This window comes from Grampus griseus, assembly GCF_964374135.1.
Source record: "Grampus griseus genome assembly, chromosome: 19".
Taxonomy (NCBI): domain Eukaryota; kingdom Metazoa; phylum Chordata; class Mammalia; order Artiodactyla; family Delphinidae; genus Grampus; species Grampus griseus.
This window is the reverse complement of record NC_139013.1, coordinates 13546349-13573745: the sequence shown is the minus strand read 5'-3', so window position 1 is coordinate 13573745 and position 27397 is coordinate 13546349. Positions and strand designations below refer to the sequence as shown.

The 27397-nt window shown below is 52.3% G+C and overlaps 1 protein-coding gene across 1 annotated transcript; it reads left to right on the top strand.

Annotated features, from left to right (window-relative positions):
- CATSPERG (cation channel sperm associated auxiliary subunit gamma) lies at window positions 1-27085 on the top strand. The gene is made up of 28 exons (XM_082677501.1): window positions 1-692; window positions 780-833; window positions 4748-4892; window positions 5244-5370; window positions 5534-5606; window positions 6598-6753; window positions 11909-12080; window positions 13312-13449; window positions 15189-15248; window positions 15480-15599; window positions 16188-16238; window positions 16344-16473; window positions 17009-17120; window positions 18054-18212; window positions 18289-18401; window positions 19182-19395; window positions 19734-19796; window positions 19899-20103; window positions 20170-20288; window positions 20431-20511; window positions 20599-20655; window positions 23873-24029; window positions 24236-24299; window positions 24442-24537; window positions 24807-24896; window positions 26074-26166; window positions 26256-26355; window positions 26440-27085. Exons 1-28 carry the CDS (start codon window positions 438-440, stop codon window positions 26722-26724), a joined length of 3489 nt encoding a protein of 1162 aa, XP_082533627.1. The 5' UTR covers window positions 1-437; the 3' UTR covers window positions 26725-27085.
- The last annotated feature ends 312 nt before the right edge of the window (window positions 27086-27397 follow it).

Genomic DNA, 27397 nt, shown 5'->3' with positions numbered 1-27397 from the left:
CCAGTGAAGAGTAGCGGTGGGAGGCAGAGCAGGGGCAAGAGGAAAGAAGTGTGGGGCAAGGTTAAGGGGAGAGGCCAGGAGGCCGGACGAAACCAGGAGTAGGGGCGTGGCCAGGAGCAACAGGAGGGGCGAGACCTGGAGTAGTAGCAGAGGCGGGGTCCAGAAGTGTAGTAGATGCAGGGTCTGGGGCAGGGCCGAGTTCTGGAGCAGAGGCGGAGCCAGGAACAAAAGCAAGGGTGGAGCCTGGAGCAAGAGCAGGAGAGGAGCGAGGAGCAAAAGTAGGAGTGGAGCGTCTGAGCAGAGGCGGGGCCAGGAGCAGGGACTGGACGAAGCACCGGAGCGAGGCGGGATCTCAGAAGGCGCCTACCAAGAACAGTCTTGCAGGCTGGTGACCTCCGCATTCTCCAGGTTGAAGCCACGTTATCCACTGCCCCGAGATGTCCCCTGCTGGCCCTGCGTGGCCGAGGCTCCGAGTCCTGCAGACGCTGTGGGCACTGCTGGTGGTGCTGTTGGCACCGTGGAGGTTGTGGGCGATAAAGAATACCCAGGAGTGCACCTGGCAAGTTGTCCTGAACAACTTTGAGACAGTTGGCAAGAAGGACGCGAGCGATCGTTTCGTCGATCAAGAGCCCTTGTACACAGTGGACAAAGTGTTCAGCCAGCTAGTGGACGCGCCCATCGACCCGGACGAGGTGAGGGGACTGGTGTCAGGCAAACGGGAGAGGTCCTGGACCTGCACCCCACTGGGCTCTGGACATTTGCCCACCCTCTCCTTGCAGACATACCTGGGCTTTCCTTACTACCTGAAGATCAACTACTCCTGCAAGGGAGAGGTGAGTGGGTGCAGAGGGGGTGGGTTCATTCTGTTGGGGCCTCAGTTTCTCCATCTCTAACATTTGAATAGCGGTGGCACCACCAGACCCTAGGGACCTTAAAGATTCAAGAAAATTCCCAGTATCCCACGAGGCACATAGTTGGTGCTCAAGTAAGCTTTCTATTTCCATGTTTTAAAATTGACGTATAGAGTCTTACCTGGCGGTCCAGTAGTTAAGACTCCGCGCTTTCACTGCAGGGGACACGGGTTCCATCCCTGGTCCGGGAACTAAGATCTCGCATGCCCCACATCGCGGCCAAACAAAACAAAATAACAACAACAAAACACTTTCCTCAATAAAGTGAAGAAAATATTTTTCGAAAATTGAGATATAGGGCTTCCCTGGTGGCGCAGTGGTTGAGAGTCTGCCTGCCGATGCAGGGGACGCGGGTTTGTGCCCCGGTCCGGGAGGATCCCACATGCCGCGGAGCGGCTAGGCCCGTAAGCCATGGCCGCGGAGCCTGTGCTCCACAACGGGAGAGGCCACAACAGTGAGAGGCCCGCGTACCGCAAAAAAAAAAAAAAAAAAAAAAAAAAAAAAAAAAAAGAATGGAATCATACAATATGTGGCCTTTTGTATCTGACTTCTTCTCAAGGCTTATCCATGTTGTAGCATGCACTAGTATTTCCTTTTTATGGCTGAGTAATAATATTCAGTTGTATGGATGTGCTACATTTTGCTTATCCATTCATTAATTGATGGACATTTGGGTTATTTCCACTTTTGAGGGGGGATATTACGAATAATGCTGCTATGAACATGTCTGTACAAGTTTTTGTGTAAACATCTGTTTTCAGTTCTCTTCACTATATACCTAGGAAAGGAATTGCTGGGTCATATGTTAACTCTGTTTCTCTTCTGAGGAACTGCCAGCCTGTTCTCCAAAGCAGCTACACATCATTTTATATTCCCATCAACAATGTATGAAGGGTCCAGTTTTTTCTATATCCTCACTTGCTCTTGTTCATCTTTTTGATTATAGCCATCTAGTATGTCTAGTATCTAGTATGTGTGAAATGGTATCTCAGCGTGGTTTTGACTTGCATTTGCCTCGTAACTAGAGATGTTGAACATCTTTTCATATGCTCGTTGGCCATTTAACTTCTTTGGAGAAACGTCTATTCAGCTCCTTTGCCCATTTAAAAACTGGGTTATTTGTCTTTCTACTGTTGCATTGTAAAATTTCTTTTTATATACTGGATACTAGTTCCTTATCAGATATATAATTTGTAAATATTTTTCACATTCCATGTCTTTTCACTATCTTGATGATGTCCTTTAAAGCACAAAAGCTTTATGTTTATTGAGATATAATTCACATATCATACAATAGCACCAAAGTTTTTAATTTTGATGAAGTCCAATTTATCATTTTTTTTCACTTGTTGCTGGTGCTTTTGGTGTTGTCTAAAAAGGCTTTACCTAACCAAAGTCACGAAAATTTACTTCCATGTTTTCTTCTAAGAGTTGTTTGTTTGTTTTAGCTCTTACGTGTAGGCCTACGATCCATTTTGAGTTAGTTTTTGTATATGGTGTGAGGTAGGGGTCCAACTTCTACATGTGAATATCCAGTTATGCCAGTACCATTTGTTGAAAAGATTATTCTTTCCTCATTGAATTGTCTTGGCACCCTTGTCAAAAATCAATTGACCATAAATAAAAGGGTTTATTTCTGGGTATAATTCTATTCCGTTGCTCTATATGTCTATCCATATGCCAGTACAACACAGTCTTGATCACTGTAGTTTTGTATTAAGTTTTCAAATTGGGAAGTTTGAGTCCTCCAACTTTGTTCTTCTTTAAGACTGTTTTGGCTCAAGTAAGCTTTCTGAGGACAGTAGAATGTTGTGGTCTAGAACTGAAGTTCTGGAGGCTACAGACCTGGGTTTGAATCTGCCATTAGCTAACGTTACTTGGAGGAAGTATAGCATGATAGTGAATCCTTTGGGCTGTGGAGCCAGGCTGCCTGGCTTCAAATCCCAGCTCTGCTACATAATAGCTGTGTGATCTCAGGCAAGTTACTTAACTTCTCTGTACCAAAGTTTCCTCATCCTTAACAAGGGTCCAATAATGATCATACCCATTTCATAAAATGCTTAAATAAGTGTGAAGCACTTAGCACAGTGCCTGGTTCATAGACAGGGCTCAGTGAATGCTAGCAACAAGTTTCTAGAGTGTGACCCTGGGCAGAGAGTTTACTCCATGAGCCTTCTCTCCTTATCTGTGAATTCCTTTTTCTGTTCATGCAACACCTGCTCTGAGTCAGATCCTCTTTTTTTTTTTTCACAATGGGGTGGGGAAGGCAGTACAATGATAAACAACGTGGCCAGGTTTTTCTTCTGGATGCAGTCCACCAGGGAAACAGACAATTGGCAAGTAAATACATAAAATAATTTATTACAGTAATCAGTGCAAAGATGAAAATAAAATGAGGTGATATGTCAGAAAGGAGGATGTTAGCTGGGGTGGTTGGGGAAGGTCTCTGAAAAGCTTGAGCAGAGACTGGAATGATGAAGAGGGACACACATGCGGAGAACTGGGGAAAACATTTGGGCTGAGGGAACAGCCAGGACGGAAGCCAGTGTGTATGGGGAACCGACCAGAGGCCTGTGTGGCTGGAGGAGAATGAGCGAGGGGGAGAGTGGGAGGAGATAGTGAGGACCTGGCTTTCCCCCTGAGTGAGGTAGAGCCATGAGAAAGTTCTGAGCAGAGGAGGGATGTGATGGGACTCAGGTGTTCACAGGCCTAATGGGGGGCAGGGCAGCAGCAAGGAGACAGGGAGGGGGCTGATGCTCAGTCCGGGCAGGAGTTGAGGGTGGACAGCACCAGTGTGGTCAAGGCCACTGTAGCCCTGATGGGGAGGAGGTCCCCGCCCACCAGCACCTGCTACCCTGTGATTGGAAACCCTGAGGCAGGGCTGGGGCCGGTGTAGGGGACAGGATTGAAAGGGCCCCGGCCTAGGCATTCCTCAGGATGAAGGCCTGTGCAAAAGGGGTCAGACCCGTTAAATCTCCCGCCTGCATCTCACAGCTGCCCCCACACCCCTGCCCACAGTGGCTTGAGCACAGCTGTCTCTTGGGGATGCCTCCAAGCCTTTGCTAGTGCTATTCTAGGGACTTCCCTGGTGGTCCAGTGGGCCCTCCCAGTGCGGGGGGCACGGGTTCAATCCCTGGTTGGGGAACTAAGATCCTGCATGCCGCACGGTGTGGCCAAAAAAAAAAAAATTAGTGCTGTTCTATACCCTAAAACACCTATCTTCTCCTTCCATCTCCGCTCAAGCCCTGCCCTCCCTTCTTAGCCCAGCCAGGATCCTGGCATCTCTGGGAGGTTGTCCCTGGCTGCCCCGTCACCCTCTTCCCCAGTTCCTTTCTGTCTAACTGCCCCATCCCACCCTCAGCCCCAGGCCCCAGCCCACAAACCTGGTGGCGATGGCAGAGACTCTAATTTCTCTGGATAGGGGGTGGGGTAGAAGCCTCAAGAATGGGACTTGAAATCCCTGAAGTGAGGGAAGAGGCTGCTAGTATTTTGGGTGCCAGGCACTCCCACCTTTATGTTTTTGCTTATCCCATGCTGTTTTTCCCCATGCATTCCCTACATCCAAATTCTGTCTGAGGTCCTTGCTCTGGACTCACCTCCTCCAGGAAGACCTCCTGACTCCCTCCACAGCCCAAAGCACTTCTGCTCGTCTCCTAGCCTGGCCCATCCCCTGCCCCAGCCCCAAACCTAAACCATGTTCTCTAACCTTCCCTCAGTGGAGAGTCTGCTCTCCTGACCCAGCCCCAGGGAGAAGACAGGCTAGTAAAGGTAGGGTCAAGGCAGCGGGACCCACAGGCTATCTTAAGGACACACTTGTGGGGCCATCTCGCCCTCAGTCCTCTGAGGCCCTGGTCCGCAAGGGCCACCTGACGGGGCTGAAGCCGGTGGTGCTGGTCACCTTCCAGTCCCCAGTCAACTTCCATCGCTGGAAGATAGAGCAGCTACAGATCCAGATGGAGGCAGCCCCCTTCCGCAGCAGAGGTGGGCCTGGAGGGCTCCTGGAGGGGTCACAGCATGGCGGGCATGTGGGGGCATTGCCAGGGACCTCAGCAGGGTTCATGACCTTGAGGGGAGGCTGGGACCATCAAACGGGCCTATGACCTGGTGGGCATGGGGGTTTGTTGGGGGCCTCACAGAGGTGTCTGACCTGGAGGGGGGCCTGGGGAGGCGTCAGCAGGTTGCTTGGCCTAGATGGGACCACACAGAGGCCCCAGTGGGGTCCATGGCTGAGGGGAGGCGTGGGGAGTTGCAGGGGGATCCCAGTGGTCTGTGGCCTCGGGGGCTTGCTGCTGGAAGGCCCCAGCAGCCTCAGTACCCCCTGCCTGCCAGCAGAGAGGTGTAATGCAGAGGAAGTGTGTCTCATGAGCTGGTACACACCCATGCCCATCAAGAACGGCAGCGTGGTCATGCGCGTGGACGTTAGCAGCAACGGCCTGGGGCCCTTCATTCCCAATAAAAGGTGCCCTTTCCCAAACCTGGGGCAGGGGGTAGTCTCTGGGAAGGGCTTCCTAATCCCCAGATCCCCAAAGAAGACAGGAGGAGCCCAAAGGGAGGGAACTGGACAGGGAGGTGGCAGTGAGCTGTAGCAGGAGCTGGAATGCATGCCCCACACCCACCTCCAGGTTTCAGGTGAATATCAACGGCTTCCTGGAGAGACAGCGAGACAACACACTCCAATTCACTGTGGGAAATGAGGTGAGGGGGGCCCGGATGGTGGGAAGAGTAGAAGAGGGGGTTAAAGACAGTAGGCTGGGGCCCTGATTACTTCCCAAACAAGCGGCGGATTCCATTTACAGAGCATTTACTGTGTGCTGGGCCCCTGGCGACGTGCCCTGCTAAATGCACAATCACATTAGGTCTTGACAGTGACCTGTGAGGGAAGGTGCTCTCACATACCCATTTTAAAGAGGAGAAAACTGAGGCCCCAAAAGGGTGGAGCCATTTGCCCACAGGCTCTCGGCATGTACACATGGAACGAGACTTGAAACTGTGTCTGCCTGACTCCTGCACCCATATTCTTAACCACAGTGCATTCACTCATTCATTCATTCATTCAGCAGGCACTTCCTGAGCACACAGTGTGGCACCATGGGAACATAACAGTGAACACACAGACCCAAACCCCTGTCCTCTCTTAGAGCTGACATTCTAGTGGGAGAGACAGACAGCAAACCAGTACACATGAAATCAGGTAAATTCTGTAGCAGGTTAAAAGGTAGTTAGTGCTCTGGAGAGAATTCAGAGTGAGGGGAACTGGGTCTGTGCAGGAGGGGACGGCAGTGTTTAATGGAATGCTCAAGAAAGGCATAACTGGTGGGAATTCCCCAGCAGTCCAGTGGGTAGGACTCTGTGCCTTCACTTCGGAGGGCCCAGGTTCGATCCCTGGTCGGGGATATAAGATCCCACAAGACCCCACAAGCCGCGCACCGTGGCCAAAAAAAAAAAAAAAGGCGTAATTGAGAAGCTTGGCATTTGAGTAAAGGGAATCATGTGGCTACCAGGGGATACAGAGGGAGCAGTCTGTGCAAAGGCTCTGAGGAGCGGGAGACCCATGTGGCCGGGAGAGAGTGGGTGAGAGGGAGAGTGCTGGGGGATGAGATCAGAGAGGCGATGGGGCAAATAGACGGAACCGTGGGAGAGGGAAGGGAGGGACGTGTTGAGCAGCCCTCCTGCCCCTGCCCCGCAGCTCTTCAATCTGATACCCCGGTACTTTGTGAATGTCCCGTCGAGGCCCTTGTGGTACACTGTGGACCAGGCACCTGTGTTCATCCTGGGCGGCATCCCTGAGGAGAAGGCCATCCTGCTGACTGACACAAACTTCAAGGACTTCTTTCTCGTGGAGGTGAGTTGATGTAGGGCAGATGGTGGTCTGGGCCTCAGCTCCTAAAATGGTGGGGGGGCCTGGGACCAGAGAAAGGTCCCCAAAGACCTACCACCAATGAGAGGCAAATAGCATGAATGAAAGACAAGACTGCAACCAGACAGCCTGGGTTCAGGTCCTGGTTCTGCCACCTCCTGGCTGTGTGATGTTGGGCAAGTCACTTTACCTGGGCCTCAGATTCCCCATCTGTAAAATGGGAGCAATACTTATATTTACCTCACAGACCATTGCGAGGATGGTATAAATTAATGTCAGCCGGACACAGAATGAGCACTACGTGAGTCAAAGCTATCATTACTTATAGGTCCACCATTTCTAATTCTGAAATCCAAAATCTTTGAAACGGCGTTTTCAGAAGTTTAGGGCTAAAATGTATTTGTTGAGAAACTCCGACCTGAGCTAACAAAGGCTACTTTTTTTAGTCTTTATGCATTCCATTTAGTGTTAATATTCAGATGCTGCCCTGCAGAAATATTAAGGAGTTTGATTATGGGGTGTTGCCCCAGACCCCACTGGGGTTTGGATGGTATATATGTGCCATCTTACCTTCTAAACTGGAAACATCTGAATTTCGATACACGTCTGGCCCCTAGGGTTTCAAGTTCAGCATTGTGAGCCTATATTATTCCCAGAACAGGGAAGGAGTGTCTGAAGCAAGGTTCTTTTGGTGTGAATGACAAACACGTTTGAATTAACTGCAGCTGTAGGCAGAACTCCAAACCAGTTTGGTTTAAGCAGAGAAATGGATTTAGTAGGTGTGCCTAACTGCAAAGCCCAGACACAGCTCAGCCTGCAGGCCTGGCTTGATTCAGGGCTCACATGAGGACTCCAGCTTTCGGTTCCACTTCTTCTGGATTAACTCCATCCTCAGTGTGATTCGTATCATCCCAACTCCCAGGCAGAGAGAAAGGGAGCGTCTGTTTCCCAAATAACTTTAAAAACAAACAAACAAACAAAAAACCCTGAAATTTGTTTGCTTTGTCCTGATTGGCCCAGCTTGAGTCATGTGTCCCAAAAGAATGGAATGTGACAGCTGGCTTAGCACAGGTCATGAGATCCATCCCAGTGAGGACGGCAGCCGAGACAAGAGACAGAGAAGGGATGGTTCCCCCAGAGTGAAATCAGGCTAGCTTTGCCACGGGTTGGGGGCGCATGATTTCTGACAACCCCATGTGGACTAATGTTCTCTCAGGTCCCTCTGGCCATGAATTCCGGCTTCTACTGATCTCATTTCATTGACAGTCTCCCTGTCCTGGGTCAGCTCTCTCGGTTCTGGCCCAAGTCTTTCCAGACCTTGCTCAGTTTTCACGCTCCTGACCCAAACACACCCACAGGAAGTATGTGGCCGATGTGGATTCTGCTGAAGAGATTTGGAGGACAGAGAAGGCGGTTTATGTCATGAGAATGAAAAGTGCAATTTGAACTTCAGTCATCCTTGTTCTTTTTTTTCTTTTTAATTTATCAAGATGAAACAAAATTCACCACTTTTTTTTTTTTTAAGATTTTTTTGATGTGGACCATTTTTTTAAACTCTCTATTGAATTTGTTACAACACTGCCTCTGTTCCATGCCCTGGCCCTTTGGCCTCGAGGCACGTGGGATTCCAGCTCCCCGACCAGGGATCGAACCCACACCCCCTGCACTGGAAGGCGAAGTCCCAACCACTGGACCGCCAAGGAAGTCCCTAAAATTCACCACTTTAAAGTGAACCATTTAGTACCATTGATTACATTGATACTGTGCAACCACCAACTCTTGTTTCCAAAAAGTTTCCATCACTCCAAAATCGAAGCCTACTTATTCTCATTCTTTAATCACAGGGATTTTCCCCATATTGTTGTCTCCTCTCTGTTTTCCTTCCTCTTGTTTCACCTCACCACTCCCTTCTAGACGGCCCCTAGGGTCCCATAGGAATCCTCCCCCTACACGGCTCTCTTCGGCCCTGAGTTGGTCAGGTTTAGATGCTGTAACAGGAGTTCCCTGGTAGCCTAGTGGTTTGGATTCTGGGCTTTCAGTGTCATGGCCTGGGTTTAATCCCTGGTCAGGGAACATCCTGCAAGCTGGGTGGCCAAAAAAAAAAAAAAAAAAAACCCTGTAACAAAGAGACTCCTGAGAGAGAATAGCTTAAATAGTTGCTGTTGCTCATTCCCCAAACAGTTCAGAAGTGAGAAACCGCAGTCCCTTCTATTTTCCTGCTTTACCATCCTCTAGGCCCCAGGTGTTGATCTCATCAGTGTGATCAGAGCTGGGTCATGCCTACGTCCATATTCCAGCCAACTGGGAAGGAGAAGGAGCAGAAATGAAGGGCAAGCTATTTTCTCTTAAGCAAGTTTCACTTCCACTCACATTCCATTACTGAGGAATTAGTTGCTTGGCTACATCCAACTGCAAAGGAGGCTGGGAAGTATAATTTCTATCTGGGTGGCACATGCCCTGCTAAAACTCAATTACCAAAGAATATGGGAGAAAGGGATTTGGGAGCCCAACTAGCCACCTGCCAAAAATGGAAGAGGAAATTTGTAAGTTTGTGTAACCAAAATATTCAGGACTTCAGGTCCGGCTTGACCCAGGATTTCAAACAATGTCACCAAGACTGAGTTGCTCTCTCTCCATCTCTTGGACCTGGTTCCTCTGTATTGACTTTATGCTCAAACATCTCTGTCCTTGGAATTGCAAAGGCTGCATCTCAGGCCCACATCCAGTGGGAAAGATCTTTCCCATTACCCTCTAACCCCCAAATCCCAAGATTCCTTCCACTTGGTGTGGCTCACCATTTGCTCACCTTGACTCAATCACTGCGGCCAGAGACACCCACCATGCTGCTTTTTGAGTTAAATGAGTCAGAACTCTCAAGCTCTGCTCAAATAAGAAATCCAGCTGACTCACAGCTTTTCTTTTTCTCACGTATGTGGGAGAAGGGAGATGTGATGATCCTTTTCTGGTTTAACAAAGAAAATTTCCAAGTATTTCTTCCAGAAAACAGAGGCAGCACTTTAAATATTAACAGGGCAATAGATGAAGTATGACAACCAATCAAAATGACACATTGAGAGGGTAGAGGCTAGTTTCACCGGGCACAGCAACAATGTCTGTAGTCTGTAGAAATCTTTTGTGTGCTGAATAGGGTAGGAAAGTGAGAATGTACTTGTTACCCTTAACTTGATGAAATTTCCCTCAGCATCAGAACTTAGAGTGTTACTTTGATATATGCTTTTTATTGGAAAAGTTAGTGGAAAATTCCACTTTTTAGTGGACAATTTCAATCAAACACAGAAGTAGAGAATTGTATAATGAACCCAGCTTCAATAATTAACATTTTGCTTTTTTTTTTTAATCCCACTATTTTTTTTTCCCTGGAATGTTTTAAAGAAAATTCCAGCCATCATACCATTCACCTGTAAATTCTGGAAATAACTGAGGAAGTATCCCTAACACATGAGAACTTTTTTTTGGGCTTCTCACTGTTGTGGCCTCTCCCGTTGTGGAGCACAGGCTCCGGACGCTCACGGACCCAGCCGTTCCGCGGCATGTGGGATCTTCCCAGACCGGGGCACGAACCCGTGTCCCCTGCATCGGCAGGCGGACTCTCAACCACTGCGCCACCAGGGAAGCCCCACATAAGAACTTTTAAGAAATAAAACTACAATGCCATTATAATGCCCAGCAAAATTAACAGTAACCCCTTAATAGCATCTAACCCGGTCATAGTCAATTTTCCCCAATGATCCAAAAATGTGTTTTACAGTTGCTTTGTTTGAATCAGGACCCACACGTTGCATTTAGTTGTTACGTCTTTTAATACCCTACATTTTTTCAGGCAATTTAAGAAACCAGGCCTTTTGTCCCATAGAATTTGGCTGTTTGCTTCTTCACAAAATCGATTACAACTTGTTCCTCTGACCCTATGTATTGGTCTGCTCAGGCCGCCATAATAAAATACCATAGACTGGGTGGCTTAAACAACAGAAATTTATATTCTCATAGTTCTGGAGGCTGGAAGTCCAAGATCAAGGTGTCAGCAGGGTTGGTTTCTCTCCTGGGTTTGCAGAAAGTACCTTCTCACTGTGCCCTCACATGGCCTTTTCTCTGTGGGCATGAGTGGAGAGAGAGATCTCAGGTGTCTCTTTCTCTTTTTATAAGGACACCAGTCCAATAGGATTAGGGCCCCACCCTTATGACCTTGTTGAACCTTAATTATCTCCTTAAAGGCCCAAATACAGTCATGATGGGGGCTAGGGCTTCAACATATAAATTCTGTCCATAACACCCTATATTGCCTATAAACTGGTAGTGAGCTCTAGAAGCTTGGTTAAACTTAGACTCAAAAAAAAAAAAAAAAAAGAGGGCTTCCCTGGTGGCGCAGTGGTTGAGAGTCCGCCTGCCGATGCAGGGGACACGGGTTCGTGCCCCGGTCTGGGAAGATCCCACATGCCGCGGAGCAGCTGGGCCCATGAGCCATGGCCGCTGAGCCTGTGCATCCGGAGCCTGTGCTCCGCAACGGGAGAGGCCACAACAGTGAGAGGCCCACGTACAGCAAAAAAAAAAAAAAAAAAAACCAGGGAATTCCCTGGTGGTCCAGTGGTTAGGACTCCATGCTTCCACTGCAGGGGGCCCAGTTCGATCCTGGGTAGACTCAATCTTTTAGGCCCTTCATTGGTGGTACTTTCCCACTGTTAGTGATATTGCCAGTGCTGGTGATCGGTCATAAGTTCAGATGGTGTCAGCCTGACAGCCAATTGTGTTCGAGATAGAATAGGATTATTACAAGTGTGCCTCGGGCAAACTTAGAATCTTTTGGGTCCACGTGAGTACAGCCCTGACTGTGGCCCGGAGAACCAGGACTGCTGAGCACTGTTGAGTATGCTGTGTACTGCCCAACTCTAGGGAGCACAGAAAGCCCCAACTGCCTCTGGCCTGGGTCACCTGCTTGCAGGGGAAGTTTGTTGGGGAAGTTTGGCCACCAAGATGCTGCTGCAGTGTGCGCAGGGAGGGGATCCTGGGGGCAGCCGCATGTGTTCATTCCAAGCAGTTGTCAGAGCTGGTGCCTCGAGGCAAGGGAGGACACAGGGGCTGAGACCAAGGCCACCTGCTTACCAGCGGCTCTACTCCCTTGCAGTTGAGCATTGACAGTTGCTGGGTAGGCTCCTTCTACTGCCCCCAGACCAGCTTCACTGCTACCATCTATGATGCCATCGCCACCGAGAGCACCCTCTTCATTCGGCAGAACCAGCTCATCTACTATTTCACGGGCACCTATACCACACTCCACGAAAGCAACCGTGGCAGCGGTGAGGGGGCCCTGGCCGGGTCACATACCCGTGTGTCCTTGGCATCTTAGGCAAGGGGACCTGCCTGTTGGAGCCCCAGGGAGGGCACCTCAGTGAATCCATCACTGGAGACCCCTGGGAATGGAATTTCCATGAGTGGGGAGGGGGATGTTGGAGGGACTTTCCAAGCTCCTAAAGCAACGCTGCCGCCCTGCAGGGGCCTCCTTCTACCCTCTATATGCTGGGGTGAGGCTTTCATCCAGACCTTCCCAGGAGTTGTGAACCGACTAAGGGCAGAGAGAGGTGTGAGAGTGAAGGGAGGGAGCAGAGAGCAAGACACTCGGGTGCACGCGCACTCACACACACACGTGCAGAGAGAGAAAGACAAACCGGAGAGAGTTGCATACCAAGCGAGAAATGTGTGGGGTTGGGGAGTGGCAGAGAGTCAGATAAAAGACATACAAAGAGAGAAACAGAGATGGGCCGTTGGAGAGGCAGTGCCATGAGGGAGATTGATCAGAGAGGAAAAAGAGGCTTGATTCAGCCTCATCTGTTAAATGATACCAAAGCCCTAGTTCTTCTCACCTTCTGCCCCTGCCCTATCTAAATGAAAGATGTCAACTTACAGAGTCACAGAAACTTGTACTGTAACCCATATTTCATTAGTTAGTCAGCGTTCCCAACAGCTTTATTTTTCTCCCTTTCTTTCTTAGGGCACTTTGACAGTGGGAAGGACCAAGTTAAAAGAGATTTACGTCAAAGACGGGTGTTTATTGGCTTAGATAGCTGGAAAACTCAGGGGCATGTTGTTTTCAGGCACAGCTGGATCTCGGGGCTCACTGCAGCTGTTAGACCCATCTTTGTGGTACTGCCCCCACTCCATCGAGCAACTGCAGGCTTTTATGCCGGGGGTGGAGGTCGGGGGCAGGAAAGAATATCTCTTTGTTAGTGGTTGCAGGCTGAGAACTGTCTCTGATTTGCCCAGCTTGGTCACATGCCCAGCTCAGAATCCATCCTCTGGCCAGGGGAATAGAAGAGTGGGGTCAGCCCAATCTGAACCTTGTGGGCAGAGTGTGAGCGGAGGTGGGGGGATTTTCGCAGAGGCAGCTGGGGCCCTATACCAAGGGCCCCTCAGACGCCACACTGAACAGTCACTCCAGTGGGAGAAGACAGATAACAGGCTCATTAAGGCCTGGAAAATGTGGATGGGGGCCCAGGTGCCAGGCTCAAATGTCTGTGCTGGCCCCCACAGGGAGATGGGTCCGTGTCCTGGCTAACGAGTGCATCAAGAAGTTGTGCCCTGTGCATTTCCATAGCAATGGCTCCGAGTATGTCATGGCCCTCACCACTGGCAAGCACGAAGGTTACGTCCACTTTGGGACCATCACGGGTAAGGTTGGTACCTGGTACCTCTGTACCCTCTCACTTCTAAGAATTCTGACCCCAGGCCCTCACCCCTCACCATATTCCTTCAGGAGGGGTCCCAGGCTGGAGGTTCTCCCTGTGAGTCGATATGGGCTTACGCCTTTGTAGGGGCAGGGCTTGGGGTGTGTTATGTATCTTTCACAATGTGTTTGGTTTCAAAGGGTAGAAGCCCAATTCAAAAATCACTTAAGCAGGGACTTCCCTGGCAGTCCAGTGGTTAAAACTCTGGGCTCCCACTGCAGGGGGTACAGGTTCGATCTCTGGTTGGGGAAATAAGATACTTACATACTGCACGGTATGGCCAAAACATTTTTTAAAAATCGTCTAAGCATAAAAATGTGTAGACATATAAGTGAAAAGACCAGGATCCAACGTCAGGCATAGCTGGATCCAGGGGCTTACAGGGTATATCCTCAGGACTCTGTCTCTTGGCAAGGTAGTATAGCATAGGGATTATAGCACGGGTTCTGGAGAGAGACTGCTCTAACACACCAACTCAAGTCACTGGCGGCTCCGGATAGGTGACTTAACCTCTCTTTTTGGTCTCATATCCTCATTTGCAAAATGGGGCTGATAGTACTAACTAGTACCTGCCTCATCGTGTTGATATAAAGATTAAATAGACCTATATAGGGTCTTAGGAGAGTGCTAGGGACATGGTACTGTTCAAGGGTTTATCATTGTTAGCCCTGTGATTTGGCTTCATTTTCAGGTGGATATTCCCTTCACGAGGGTTAGAGATGGCCTCCAGGAACTTGGGGCTCACATCTCCCACCAGTCTGAGTCACCCCGAGAGAGTGAGAGTGGACTCTTCCCCACTGGCTCTAGCACAGATCCCAGGGTGCATTCTGATTGGCCCATTCTGGGTCACATGCTCAGACCTGAGCCAAATACTGTGACCAGAGACAGACATACTCTCTTTTTTTAAACTTTTTTAAAGAATTTATTTATTTATTTATTTATTTATTTATTTATTTATTCTGGGCTGTGTTGGGTCTTCGTTCCTGCGTGTGGGCTTTCTCTAGTTGCAGCGAGTGGGGGCTACTCTTCGTTGCAGTGTGTGGGCTTCTCACTGCGGTGGCTTCTCTTGTTGTGGAGCACGGGCTCTAGGCGCGCAGGCTTCAGCAGTTGCAGCACGCAGGCTCAGTAGTTGCAGCTCGTGGGCTCTAGAGCACAGGCTCAGTAGTTGTGGCACATGGGCTTAGTTGCTCGGTGGCATGTGGGATCTTCCCTGACCAGGGCCCGAACCTGTGCCCCCTGCATTGGCAGGTGGATTGTTAACCACTGCACCACCAGGGAAGTCCAGGCAGACATATTCTTTTTTTTTTCTTTTTTTTTGCGGTATGCGGGCCTCTCACTGTTGTGGCCTCTCCCGTTGCGGAGCGGAGGCTCTGGACGCGCAGGCTCAGCGGCTGTGGCTCACGGGCCCAGCCGCGGACACGGCATGTGGGATCTTCCCAGACCAGGGCACGAACCCGTGTCCCCTGCATTGGCAGGCGGACTCCCAACCACTGCGCCACCAGGGAAGCCCGGCAGACATATTCTAATAGGCCAGTTGTGAATGACTGAAAGGCCAGTTGGGTGAGAGCTGCCCCAGGGAATCCTGGGACTAAGAAGGAGGCACAGGCATAATTGGAGAGCCGGTGTGGTGGGGTGCCAGACAGGCTGGGAAGGGCCTAAGCTTTGACCTGCCCTGCTCTGCAGATGGCCGCGTGTCCTTCGAGTTGCTGCCCAGGCAGCGGTCCGTGTGCAATGGGATACTAGGTACCCAGCTCCCAGATGGGTCTGCAGTGGGCAGGGGGTGGGGTGGGTTTGGGGGGGTTGGGGGGAAATCAAAGGTGTGGGAGAGCAGGGAAGGGTGGGAGAGGTCATAGGACAGGATGGGCAATTTCTTGGGGATGGGTGGAGAGTCACTGGGATAGATGTGGCAGTCACAGAGACTATGGAGAAGGACGGGATCTGGGGGCTGCTCTGGACTTCTGCCTTCCCTACCAGTTGTCAACTGCTCCATAACCTGGGCCGTATTCATTGCTGGTGACTACAATCTACTGCTGCTGGTGGAGATCGAAGACCCCTCCACCAGGAAGTATTTCCAGGTGGTCAGCTATGACCTGGGTAAATGGGGCGCCACGGCGGGGGCAGGGGGCTGAGCGGGAAGGGGCAGGAGCTCAGAGTGTGAACTGCGGGCCCATCCTTTGGGATCTGTGCCCAGCAGACAGCTGGAAGGAAACGTTGCTCGTGCCACTGCTAGGTAAGGGGCAGTGGTGGAGAACAGGCCGTCTGGGCTGAAGAGCCTGAGAGGAAGTCAATGAGACTAGAACAGAGGGAAAAGGGGAGGAGGGAGATTGGAGATGTGGGCAGACGCCAGACCTGGAAGGGCCTTGCGGCTCACAGTGAGGAGATTTGATTTGATTTGATGAAGTGAGAATAGGGCTGCCGTGTACAGCTGTTGAGGCTGTGCCTGGTACTCCCCAGCCAAGGAGTCAGAGGAGGGAGGCAGGTCCTCTGCCCTGACAGGACTGTGTCCTCTCAGAGGAAGTGTCTTTTTATTATTCACATAAAGAAATTCTAAAGATTAATGGGCCCAAACGGAAAGCTGTTGGAGGGTTTGGGGAGGGGTTGGGGAGCTGGGGACCTGCTCAGTTTCAGGTCTTGAAAGCTCAGGGCCTCAGGAGATTTTTGCTGTGTTTTCCCCACCTGTAGTCAGTGATGACCTGGTTGTCCTCTACACCATCCCGGAATTCATCCCTGACGGTAGGAGGGGAGGGCAGAGGGGGCTGAAAAAGTGGGGGGGAGGCTAGGAGGGGCCCAAGTGACCCCACCTCACTGCTGTGTCCACTCTGCCTCTGCCCCTGCCAGCTCGAGGCCTGGAGTTCCTGATGGTCCTAGGGACAGAGTCTTACACCAACTTCCCGATGGTACCCAAGGGCATGTCCTATAACCCGTATAACAACCTGCTGTTCATCTGGGGCAACTTCCTCCTGCAGAGGTATGGGGCCGGGTACAATTTGGCCTCCCCAACCCCACTAGGGTGGGGGTCCTTTCTGAAGTCACCAAGTTTTCAGAGTATGCCCAAGTCCAGAAGTTACCAGGACTGTGATGGGGGAAAAATGGGCTGGGGTGGGCAGAGATGGGATGGAGGAAGCTGATAGCTTAAAGCTGGGAGCCCTTTCTTAGATGAAACCTGATATGAGGACCTAACCTATGTGAGCAATAGAAGGGCATTGTCTGGGGAAAGGTAAGGATGCTTTTCACCGCTCAGGAATCCAGGGGTCCCGGAGCCAACTCCATGGGCTGTTGGCAAACTGCCAGTTCGGTTGAACCTTCCTGTTCACTGATGGGCAGGTCAGCCCGAGGGTTTGGAGTGTGGCGCACAAACTGGAGTCCCAGGCCTCCTTTGCGTGTTCTCACGAGGCTGGTGGAGAACTGAGTAAATGGTTCCTGCGCCGTGTCAGGCCTAGTTGGGGAAGCAGATATTCCCCAGGGCCTTGCCTGGCGCCCCCCCCCCACCTCTGCCCCTGCAGCTATAACAGTAAAAACTTCATCTACCTGGCGGACTTCCCCAGGGAGCTGTCCATCAAGTACCTGGTCAGCTCGTTCTGTGGGGACACGGCTATTGTCACAGAGACTGAGGAGGTGGGCTGCCCTGCCCCTCTCCCCACTTCCTTTCTGCCCACCCCCAAATCCCAAGGGTTTCCCTTCTTCCCCTGTCAGGGTAAAGGGGCCCAGGAGAGGGAACGTCCTCAGGGACCCATTTATAGCTGAGAACCCTCAAACTCAAAAAGGATAAGTACCTTTCCAAAGTCACTCAGCAGAGTGAAAAACCTGTGCTCAGAGTCACGATGTCATTTCCAGAGGGGGTCCTCTTTCATTCCATCGTGCAGTTCAGTTCATAAATATTGATCCAGTGCTGGAGACACAGTGGCCAATGAATCAGTCCTGGGCCCTGCCCTCACAGGGTCCCAGTCCAGTTGGGAAGATGGACTCATTCCCAGACTGTGACGGTTCAGAACAGCCAGGGCTGCAATGCGGAAACAGCATCTATGGAAGTTCAGACCCGGTCTGGGGGTGTGTGTGTCAGTGAGGGCTTCATAGAGGAGGCCACCTGGAGGGGGGACATGCTGGAGGCTGGAGGGGATCCTCCAGGTCGAAGCTAAGGAGGAGGTGAGATCTAGAGCAAAATGTGTTGGGGGATGAGACGGTGGGCAATAGTGCAGAGATGGGAAACTGAGGCCAAGGGGAGGGTGCAAAGAGTGAGAAGGAAAAACGAGGGCTCATTCCTTGGATCCCAGGCCTCCAGGGAGTGTATATATTAGGAATGGTTACATTGCAAGTAATAGAAACTCAAGCAGACTAAAACACTGAAGAAATTTATCATGGCGAGTGAGGGCTCTAAGCACAGGTGTTTGGGTCTGGGAAGTAGAGAGATGGCTTACCCGATCCCAGCTGGAGGTGAACTCCCAGGCTTTACCCCTCAGGGAATGGGGCCCTCACACTCGGCAGAGCGAGAGGTGGGGGTCACAGGGCCCATGACCCTCACACACACACACCCGGCTGTCTCACCCCCAGATCTGGTACCTCCTGGAGGGTAGCTACCAGGTGTACAAGCTGTTCCCATCCAAGGGCTGGGAGGTGCACGTCAGCCTACAGGTGATGCAGCAGTCCTCTCTCTACGCCCCCAATGAGACCATGGTCACCCTCTTCTACGAAGACCACAGACTGTACCAGGTGCTAAGCGGGGGGCTATGGGGGAGACATGGGGAAGCTGCAGGACCGCTCATGTGGCCCTGCCTTCTCGCTGCAGCTGGTGTACCTTATAGACAACCAGCAGGGCAGGCTCGTCAAGAGGCTTGTGCCTGTGGAGCAGCTTCTGATGTACCAGCAGATCAGCAACGACTACCTCTTGGAGCGGCAAGGGTGAGGAGATACTGGACCACAGCAGCAGTCAGGGCCTTAGGCGCCGCCTGTGGGAAGCTCCCATTCGGGGGGTGGGGGTGGGGTGGAGATCAAGCCATCCCCAGTGACAACCGCTGGGCTCAAAGGAGGGGTCTGACCCAGCCTGGGGACAGGGTGCATCAGGGAGGGCTTCAAGGAGGAAGAGGTGCATGAGCTGTGACCTGAAGGGTGAGGAAGAATTGACCAGGTGATAGCATGGGGCAAGGTGTTTCAGACAGGGAGAACCACATGTGCCAAGGCCCCGGGGAGGAAAGGAGATTGCCTGATCAAAGAACTGAGAGAATGCGGTGCTGTTAGAGTGCAGTGGTGGCGGGGTGGACAAGGTGAGCCTGGTGGTCACAGGGAGGAACTTGGACTTCATCTTGAGGGGCCTGGGGAACCACCATGGGACTAAGGGGAGGGGCTCCATGGTCAGATTTTACTGTGTTCAGCAGTGATCCTTTTGCTCACCTGCAGAGGAGCCCAGGGAGGCAGCGGGGGGAGGGGGGAGGACACTTTGGAGGTGGAGTACCGTGGAGAGGGTGGGGGAGAGTCTAGGATGAGGTCCAGGACTCTGGCCTGTGCGGCCGAGGGCCGACCACGTGAACGTGTGCAGGGGCACCAGGGGCTGAGGCTGAGGGGGAAGGGCAGGGATGGATTATTCTTGAGTAGTCAGCAGCGCAGGGGTGGTAAGGGGGCCTGCGGAGGCTCCTGGTGCACGCACGGAAAAGTCAGCCGCCGTCCTCCACTACCGCCGCTCAGGAGCCACCTGACGCTCTCCTTCACCAACTTCTGCCCCTTCACGGTGATGCGTCTGCGGGACCTGCCCAACCCGCAGATCTACACGCGCCAGGAGCGCTACCGGGCGCAGCCGCCGCGTGTCTTGGAGCCCGGGGGCTTCCACAGCGACAACTCGCTCGCTGTCTATCAGGGACTCGTCTACTACCTGCTTTGGCTGCACTCGAAGTACGACAAGGTGGGCGCCTGGCGGCGGCCGGGGCCATCGGGGCCGGGTCTTGTGTGAGGCGGGACCGCAGAGCCGTAGAAGGCAAGGCCTGCGTGGCCGGGAGAACCGCCGCGGAGGGCGGAGCAGAGCAGAGCCGCCTCGGTGCGTCCGAGGCTAAGGCGGGCTGGAGAGGGGGTCGAGCACGGCTCACGGGGGATGGCTTTGGGGGTGTGGCGGTCGGGCTGAAAGCGGGGCTTGAGGCCGATTTCAGGGTCAGGGGCTGGGACTGAGGCTAGGAAGGGCTCGGAGGATACTGCCTGCCTGGGCACGCCCCTTGGCCTCCCTCAAGGTGCTGGCGGTCCCCGCAGCCATATGCGGACCCGGTGCACGACCCCACCTGGCGCTGGTGGAAGAACAAGAAGCAGGACCAGGTGCGTGGAGAGGGTGGCGAATCGGTGGGAGGGCCGAGCCCGGATCCCCCCTCACCGTCCCCCTGTCCGGGCACTGTCTTTGCCCCGCATCCCGTCCCTCAGGATTACTACTTCTACCTGGCCAGCAACTGGCGGAGCGCTGGCAGTGTGCACGTTGACATGGCCAGCTACGAAAAGATCTACGACCTTAAGGCTGAGAACGAGCTGCCCGAGCGCATCTTCCTGGACAAGGGCACCAGCTACCGCTTCTCGGTCTTCCTGACGGCCCGGGAGCCGGAGCCCCTGCACGGTCTGTGGGCGGGGCTGGGTGGAGCCTTAGGGGCGGGGCTTCTGTCGGGTGCGGCGCCCTGACCCCTCCCTCTGCTCCAAGCAGGCCCCTCCTTCCAGCTGCAGAGCAAGGTGGGCCTGGCTGTGGTGCTGGCCGACCCGGAATGCATCGAGGCGGTGGTGAAGGAGAAGGTCCTTGTTAATCGCAACTCGGTGCTTTTCTGGGTGAGACCAGGTGGAGGGGAGGAGCTGAGGTGACGGCGGACCTACTGAGGCAGTGGACCTGTTAGAAGCCCGCGGTTATTTGAACTGTCCCTGGGTCCTCCCGCTGGCCCGCTGACCCCTTCATTTCTGCCCCCACCCCCAGGTTACGCTCAGTGATAAAAGGTTTTGCTTTGATCAGGGCATTAGTGGACATCACCTCATGAAAACCTCCATGCTCCTCAAGGTGCGTTCCCAGCCTGGAGGGGAGGGATGCGGATGAGGGAAAAGACTGGGCCTGTGGGGTCCACCAGTCATCATCTCCTACTCACAGGTGGTGGGCTCGTCCGGGCACTGCTTCCAGAACACGAACCAGGGGCCCCGCATGCAAGTATTGGACTTGGGGTACTGGGCCCTGTGCTGGGAGGGAAGGGGTTGGGTCGAGTCTCAACAGGGCAGAACCTGAGGGCTCCTTCTGGGAATTCCTTGAATGCCTTCCTAATTTCTTCTTTCTCGTTCATTTTCATCATTCACCCGCCCAGCCACCCACTCCCTCCTTTAATCCATTCGTGTTTTCAGAAAGGGCTGCTTAGTGTAGATTGCACACAAGCTTGTATGTTCCTTCTGATACTTTTCTGCAGGGAGAAGTAAAGTATCTGCCACACAGGGCTTCTTTTTCCAATTGGCACAAAGGCGGCATGTGGGCCAGCTTGGCCCTTCCTTCATACCTCGCTCTTCCTTTGCCTGTTCACATGTGCCTTGTTCAAGCCTTTGGGTCCTTGGTTCTTCACTTGCTTACACATGCAGTATCCCCTTTGCATAGAGGCAAACACTGAGGCTCAGAGAGATGCAGACAAAATGCTCAGAGTAACCCTGGGAGCTAATAAGTGGTAGAGGAAGCCTTGTTCTCACCCACTTCCCTGCCCACTCTCCAGGAGACAGACCCTGGTGCTTCTTCCTCCTGGGTTGGTATGACCCAGGGCAGTTAAAAAAAGGAGCTTGTCGGGCTTCCCTGGTGGCGCAGTGGTTGAGAGTCCGCCTGCGGATGCAGGGGACACGGGTTTGTGCCCCGGTCCAGGAAGATCCCACATGCCACGGAGCGGCTGGGCCCGTGAGCCATGGCTGCTGAGCCTGCGCGTCCGGAGCCTGTGCTCTGCAACGGGAGAGGCCACAACAGTGAGAGGCCCGCGTACCACAAAAAAAAAAAAGGGGGGGTGGGGGCTTGTAACAGCTCCCAACTCCTTGGATCACATGGAATATTTGGGGTCAAATTCAAGGAAGAGTGACTGACCTCGGCCCAATAACAATTTCCTTCTATCCTTAGTGATATGCATTATTTTTAAGGTCTTTACCTTAACCCCAGAAAGTCAAAGTTAACATCTCCATTTTTTTTTTTTTTTTTTTTTTTTTGCGGTTCGCGGGCCTCTGCAGGTGCTGAGGGAGAATCTGTTCTGTACTCTCTCCTAGCTTCTGGTGGTCGTTGACGGCCCCTGACATTCATTGGCTTGTAGATGCATCGCTCCAATCTCTGTCTCCATCTTCACAAGGCCTCCTCCCTATGCGTCTGTGTCCAAATTTCCCTGTTCTTATAAGGACACTGGTCATTGGACTAGGGTCCACCCTAATCCAGTGTGACCTCATCTTAACTTGATTACATCTGTAAAGACCCTCTTCCAAATTAGGTCACATGGGCAGGTACCAGGGAATTAGGACTTCCCTGGTCCTAATATCTTTTTGGGACACACAATTCAACCCAGAACAGAGAGTCAGATAATAAGCAAGAGAAATAAAAGATATTGTATGTTAAGGGCAATGGGTGCTAGGAGAAAACAGTAGTGAGCAAGGGGCCTGGGGTAGGTTAGCATTTTCCATAGGATGGTTCAAGGAAGACCTGGCCGAGGAGGAAACATTTGAGCAAAGACTTGAAGGAGGGGAGGAAGTGAGCATGCAGTTATGTGCCGGAAAGCATGTCAGCGAGAGGGGACAGATGGCAGAGGCCTGGAGGCAGGAGTATGTTTCATGTGTTAGACTAAAGGAACAGCGGGGAGCAGGCATGGCTGGATCAGGGCTAGCAAGGAGGACCATGGAGAGAGATGAGGTCAAAGCGGTGATGGGCAGGTCACATGGGAGGCATCTGAGCAGAGGAGCAACTCAGGTGTTCACAGAGTCCCTCTGGCTGCATGTGGGAGACAGCCTGGGTGGAGGGGCGGGAGCAGGGAGGAAATGGGCCAGCCAGGGTGGAGCAGAGGAGTTGGGGGTTTGGGGAAGGGAATAACTCTATTTTGAAGTTTAGAGACAACGGTATTTCTGGATGGACTGCATGTGGGGGTGAGAGAAAGAGAGGTTTCCAGGATGAGGCCAAGGCTTTTTAGCCTGAATTTGCAGGGGTGAGGCGCCATAAACAGAGGTGGCCTGTGGATAGATTGAATCTGAGACGCCCATTAGACGCCCCAGTGATTCAGTGGCTGATAGGTGTAAAGTCTTTGGCTCAGGCGAGCATGGGAACTGCTTAATCTGTGGCCACGACGCCTCTCCGCGGTAGACATCAAGCCCAGCCCACAGTCTCCAGATGTCCATGTCCTTTTGACAATTGGGTGAAATCCTTGGGCCCTACCCCCAGAATGGGCCAGAAGCCTTTCATTCCCAATGACAATGTCACGGGAGTTCCCAGATCCCTAACCCCCATCCTGGGCTCTACTTCCCTCATATACCCCATGCTTCCCCCAGCTCTACTGTCTGAGAATTCAGTCTCAACCTCAGCCCTTTGTTTTATTTTATTTTTTTATCTTTTTTTTTTTTTTTTTTTTTTTTGCGGCACGCAGGCCTCTCACTGTTGTGGCCCCTCCCGCTGCGGAGCACAGGCTCCGGATGCGCAGGCTCAGCGGCCACGGCTCACGGGCCCAGCCGCTCCGCGGCATGTGGGATCTTCCCGGATTGGGGCACGAACCCGTATCTCCTGCATCGGCAGGAGGGCTCTCAACCACTGCGCCACCAGGAAAGCCCTGCGCCACCAGGAAAGCCCTATTTTATTTTTTAAAAATTAATTTTTTTGCCATGCTGCGAGGCTTGCGGGATCTTAGTTCCTCGACCAGGGAGTGAACCTGGAGTCATGGCAGTGAAAACCCGGAGTCCCAGCCACTGAACTGCCAGGGAATTCCCTCAACCTTGCAAGTCCTTGCTTCATAGGTGCAGGTGTTAGTGGTTTTGTATGTCTTATTCTGGAGGCAGTTGGAAGCAACCTGTCTCAGTTTGAATCCCAGCTCTACCACTTACCAGCTGTGTGGCTTTGGATAATTAATAAGTGACTTGACCTCTCTGTGCTTCCCTTTTGCCATCTCTAAAATGGAGATATTAATGGTCTGTATCATACAAGGTTGTTTTGAGGATTAAATAAATCTGAATATGTAAGGCACTGAGGCCATTCCTCAGTGCCTTGTGCATAGCAAGAGCTGCTTAAGTGTTTGCAGTTATTACTGTTTTAACGATCATAATAATGATCACCTTGCCCTCTGGTGAGAGTGAGCCTGGCAGGTAGGGGTGGTGTGTGTGGGAGAAGGGGCGTCTTCCCTGCCCCACCCCTAGAGCCAGGCTTTTCTCCTCCCATTCAGGGCAACCTGATGGTGCCAGTACTTATCGGCTGCCCCCCAGGCAAGCGCCTTGCCTTTGACATCACCTACACGCTGGAGTACAACCGCCTGCAGAACAAACACTACTTTGACTGCGTGCACGTCGACCCCGAGATGCCCTGTTTCCTCTTCCGCGACAGTGCGTGTCCAGCCCCCTCCTCTCAATGTTCAGTGTCCTCCGCCCCCACTACTTTGCCCTCCCAGGCCTTTCCTCCCTGCCCGCTCACTGCCCCAGCACCCTCTGCTCTTCCCCTTGGACCACTCGTCTCTCCTTCTTCCCCTCTCCATCCTCCACTTCCGAGCTAATTTCTCCTCCTCCCCGCCTCAACTCCTCCGACCCCACAGTCTTCTACCCATTCTTCTTGATCCAAGATTTGGTGACGGGAGACTCTGGCAGTTTTCAGGGCAGGTAAAGTCGTGGCCAAGCCGGCGGCTGACAGGAGTGAGGTGGGGAGTGGGGGGGTGGGGAGAAGGGGGGAGGAAGTGGGGGTGGAGGTGGTAGAGGTGATGCAGGACTTTGGACAGTCCGTGCGCACCTCTGCTCCCGGCAGCTACGTGCTGAAGGTGGTGGGCGGCGGGCCCACCCTGGACACCATCAAGGAATACAGCGAGGAGGATATCTACCGCTTCAACAGCCCCCTGGACAAGTAATCCCTGTGGGCCGGGCCCATAATCGGCCTTTCTTCCCCTGCAGGCCCCTGCATCTTCCCAGCCACAGACCAACCCTGGGCTGCAAACCCCGCCCATCTTGGTGTCTCAGGCCCCACCCACAGCCCAGGCTCCTAGCATCCCACATACTCGGCCCCGCCCACGGCAGGAGGCTCCGCTCACCCAATCCCGCCCACTGCCCCCTCTCCCTTTGGGGCCTCTGCCCGCTGAGGCCCCGGCCCCACTGAGGTTACCCCTTCCTGCACAGGACTGGCAGCCTCATCTGGACCACAAGAAACACAACGACTACCGAGGACTCAGCCTTCAACATTTTGTCCCACAACAGTTTAGGCATTGAGTGAGTGCCGGCCGACTGCACGCCCCCTTCTCCCCTACAGTCTGTCGGGCCTGTCCATCCCTTCTGCCTCTGGGAGACCTCCTGATCCTCAAGCTACACTGACTGCCTTTGCGGTCCTCAAATGAGACCGATCTCTACACAAGCTGGACCCTCTGTCTGCAGGACTGGTCCCTCTTAATCTTTCTTCAGGCCTTAGTTCAGATGCCACTTCAACCAGGAGGACTTTTCTGACTGTTCTAGATGGGACAGTTTTGCTCTCATGTCCTCTTGTACGTTCCCCATTCTCACCCTGACCCCTCTGCCTGTGCTTCCTCCTTCCCAGCCCTTACCCCTCTGAGCTGTCACTGTCTCCTGTGGGGTCTGTCTCCCTTATAGTCCAGGTCCAGAATAGACAAATAATATTTGTTGAATGAGACAATGAACAAGTTAATTCATCCATGGTAGACATTTATTGACATTTGAATGGAAGTATTAATGAATGAATAAAACAATGAAGGAATAAGTTAGTATAGGGGGAATTCTCTGGTGGTCCAGTGGTTAGGACTCAGTGCTTCCACTGCTGGGGGGGCCTGGGTTCAATCCCTGGTCGGGGAACTAAGATCCCGCAAGCTGTGAGGCACCGCCAAAAAAAAAAAAAAGCATGTAGGGCCTCAGTAACTGGCCCTATAATAATGAAAGGAATAATAATAATGAAAGGAAGAAAATGATGCCATGACCAAATGAAGGAAGTGAATGAATGAACAAAGTAGCCAACTTGCACCTATTCGGTATTCAACCTGTGTTTATTGAATATATGAATGAAGATGTGACTTTGTACCTAGTAGCTGCTCCAGATTCACTTGTGGGATGAAGGAATAAAGGTAGCAAAGAATAAATGAGGGGGTGGCACCTAATAGGTATACCATCCACAATCTAGATGAATGCATAGTAACAGAGGAATTGACAGCTGGAGATGTAAAGACACGAGGAAATGAATGAGTGAACAAACAGCCTGTCACCTGGGAGGGGTTCAGTCAGCCTTACTGGCTAAAGTGGGTGAAGGAGTGAATCAGGGAGAAAGGGAGGAGATTGCACCTAGTTAGTACTCACCCAGCGTCTGTGTGGTAGAGGGGAAGGTCAGGGAATGGCACGTGCTAGGCATGATTTGTACTACAAGTGCCTGAACTTGGGCCCCCAGGTGGCTCTGTATGGAGAACTCCCCGTGCCATGACACCATTCCACACAGCATCTTTGCCTCCGAGTTCTTCTTCAAGGTGTTGGTGAGCAATAGGTGAGCCAGACACATGGCCCAGGTGGGCTCAGGGGCTTCCTGTGGGGTGACCGCCTCCTCCCCCGATCCTGAACCCCATCCCCCAACAGAGGTGTGGACAAGAGCACATACTGCGACTACCAGCTCACCTTCCAGCTGCACATCCACGGGCTCCCACTCAGTGCCAGGCGGGCCTTCCTCATCCTCATGGTGAGTGGCTGCCCTGGAGCTGCCCTGCTGCGTGGATGGGGGCCCCCAGGCTGCCCACCCATGCCTGTTGTGTGGTGTCTGCAGGTGTCAGCCAGCCTGTTCGTTGGTCTGGTGATCCTCTACGTCATCTCCTGCCTCCTGTCGCCCTATGTGGTGAAGGTCTGCAACGTCCTCTGCTGGAAGATCAACAACATCATCGCCTGGGAATCTTACATCTACAGTATCGCCTCCGACACCGGGGCCTTCAGCAACACCTCTGGGATCAAATCTGGGGAGAGCTCTGGGGGCATCTCCAGAGTTGTCTCCAAGGTGGCAGGGGAGAACAGGACTGACACTAAGGAAACCTTGAGGAAGAAGCCAATATCCTGAGCCTCTTACCTGCCCCAACTGCCACCCACCCTCATCCCTCGTTTTCTGGGCCACTTTGAACATGCAACCTGTGGCTCGCTCATCCCAGGCCTTTCTCCCATTTTGCTTGAATTTTCACTTTGCATTTCAGCACCAGCTGTGGGACCTTGTAAGGACTCATGTTCAATTAGTTTGTACCACTCAGCCACATAAGTTATAAAATATCAAAATCCTTCTGTGCCAAACTGGTAAATACTGGCTTCTCTGTGTGCCTGCCTACTCAGCCCCTCCCCAGAGTGCCCCTGACCTCCCGACAGTCCAGCGGGGTCCTCCATGACCCAGGCCCGTTGCTATGACCTGTAGTCTGTTCTGATTGTTCAGCGCCCAGGTTTAACACTAGTTGTTAAATATTTTGAATGGCAACACGTATCTAGTGTCTATCTTAAGGAGGGGACTCTGCAGAGGTTAGAATTTTTGTTTTGGTTGCAAGTAGCAAAAATTTCACTCAGTGGTCCATATGGAAATGGTAATTTATGGACTTTGTTAATATAGGCTTCAGGTACAGTTTGATCCAGAAGTCCTCAATGTCCATAGGATTCTGGCTCCCTTTGTCTACCTTTCCCTGCTCCGCCCTTCTCTGATGGTGGTCTCTGACCTCAGACCAGCCCACTTCACCGTCTGAGGCTGCACATCC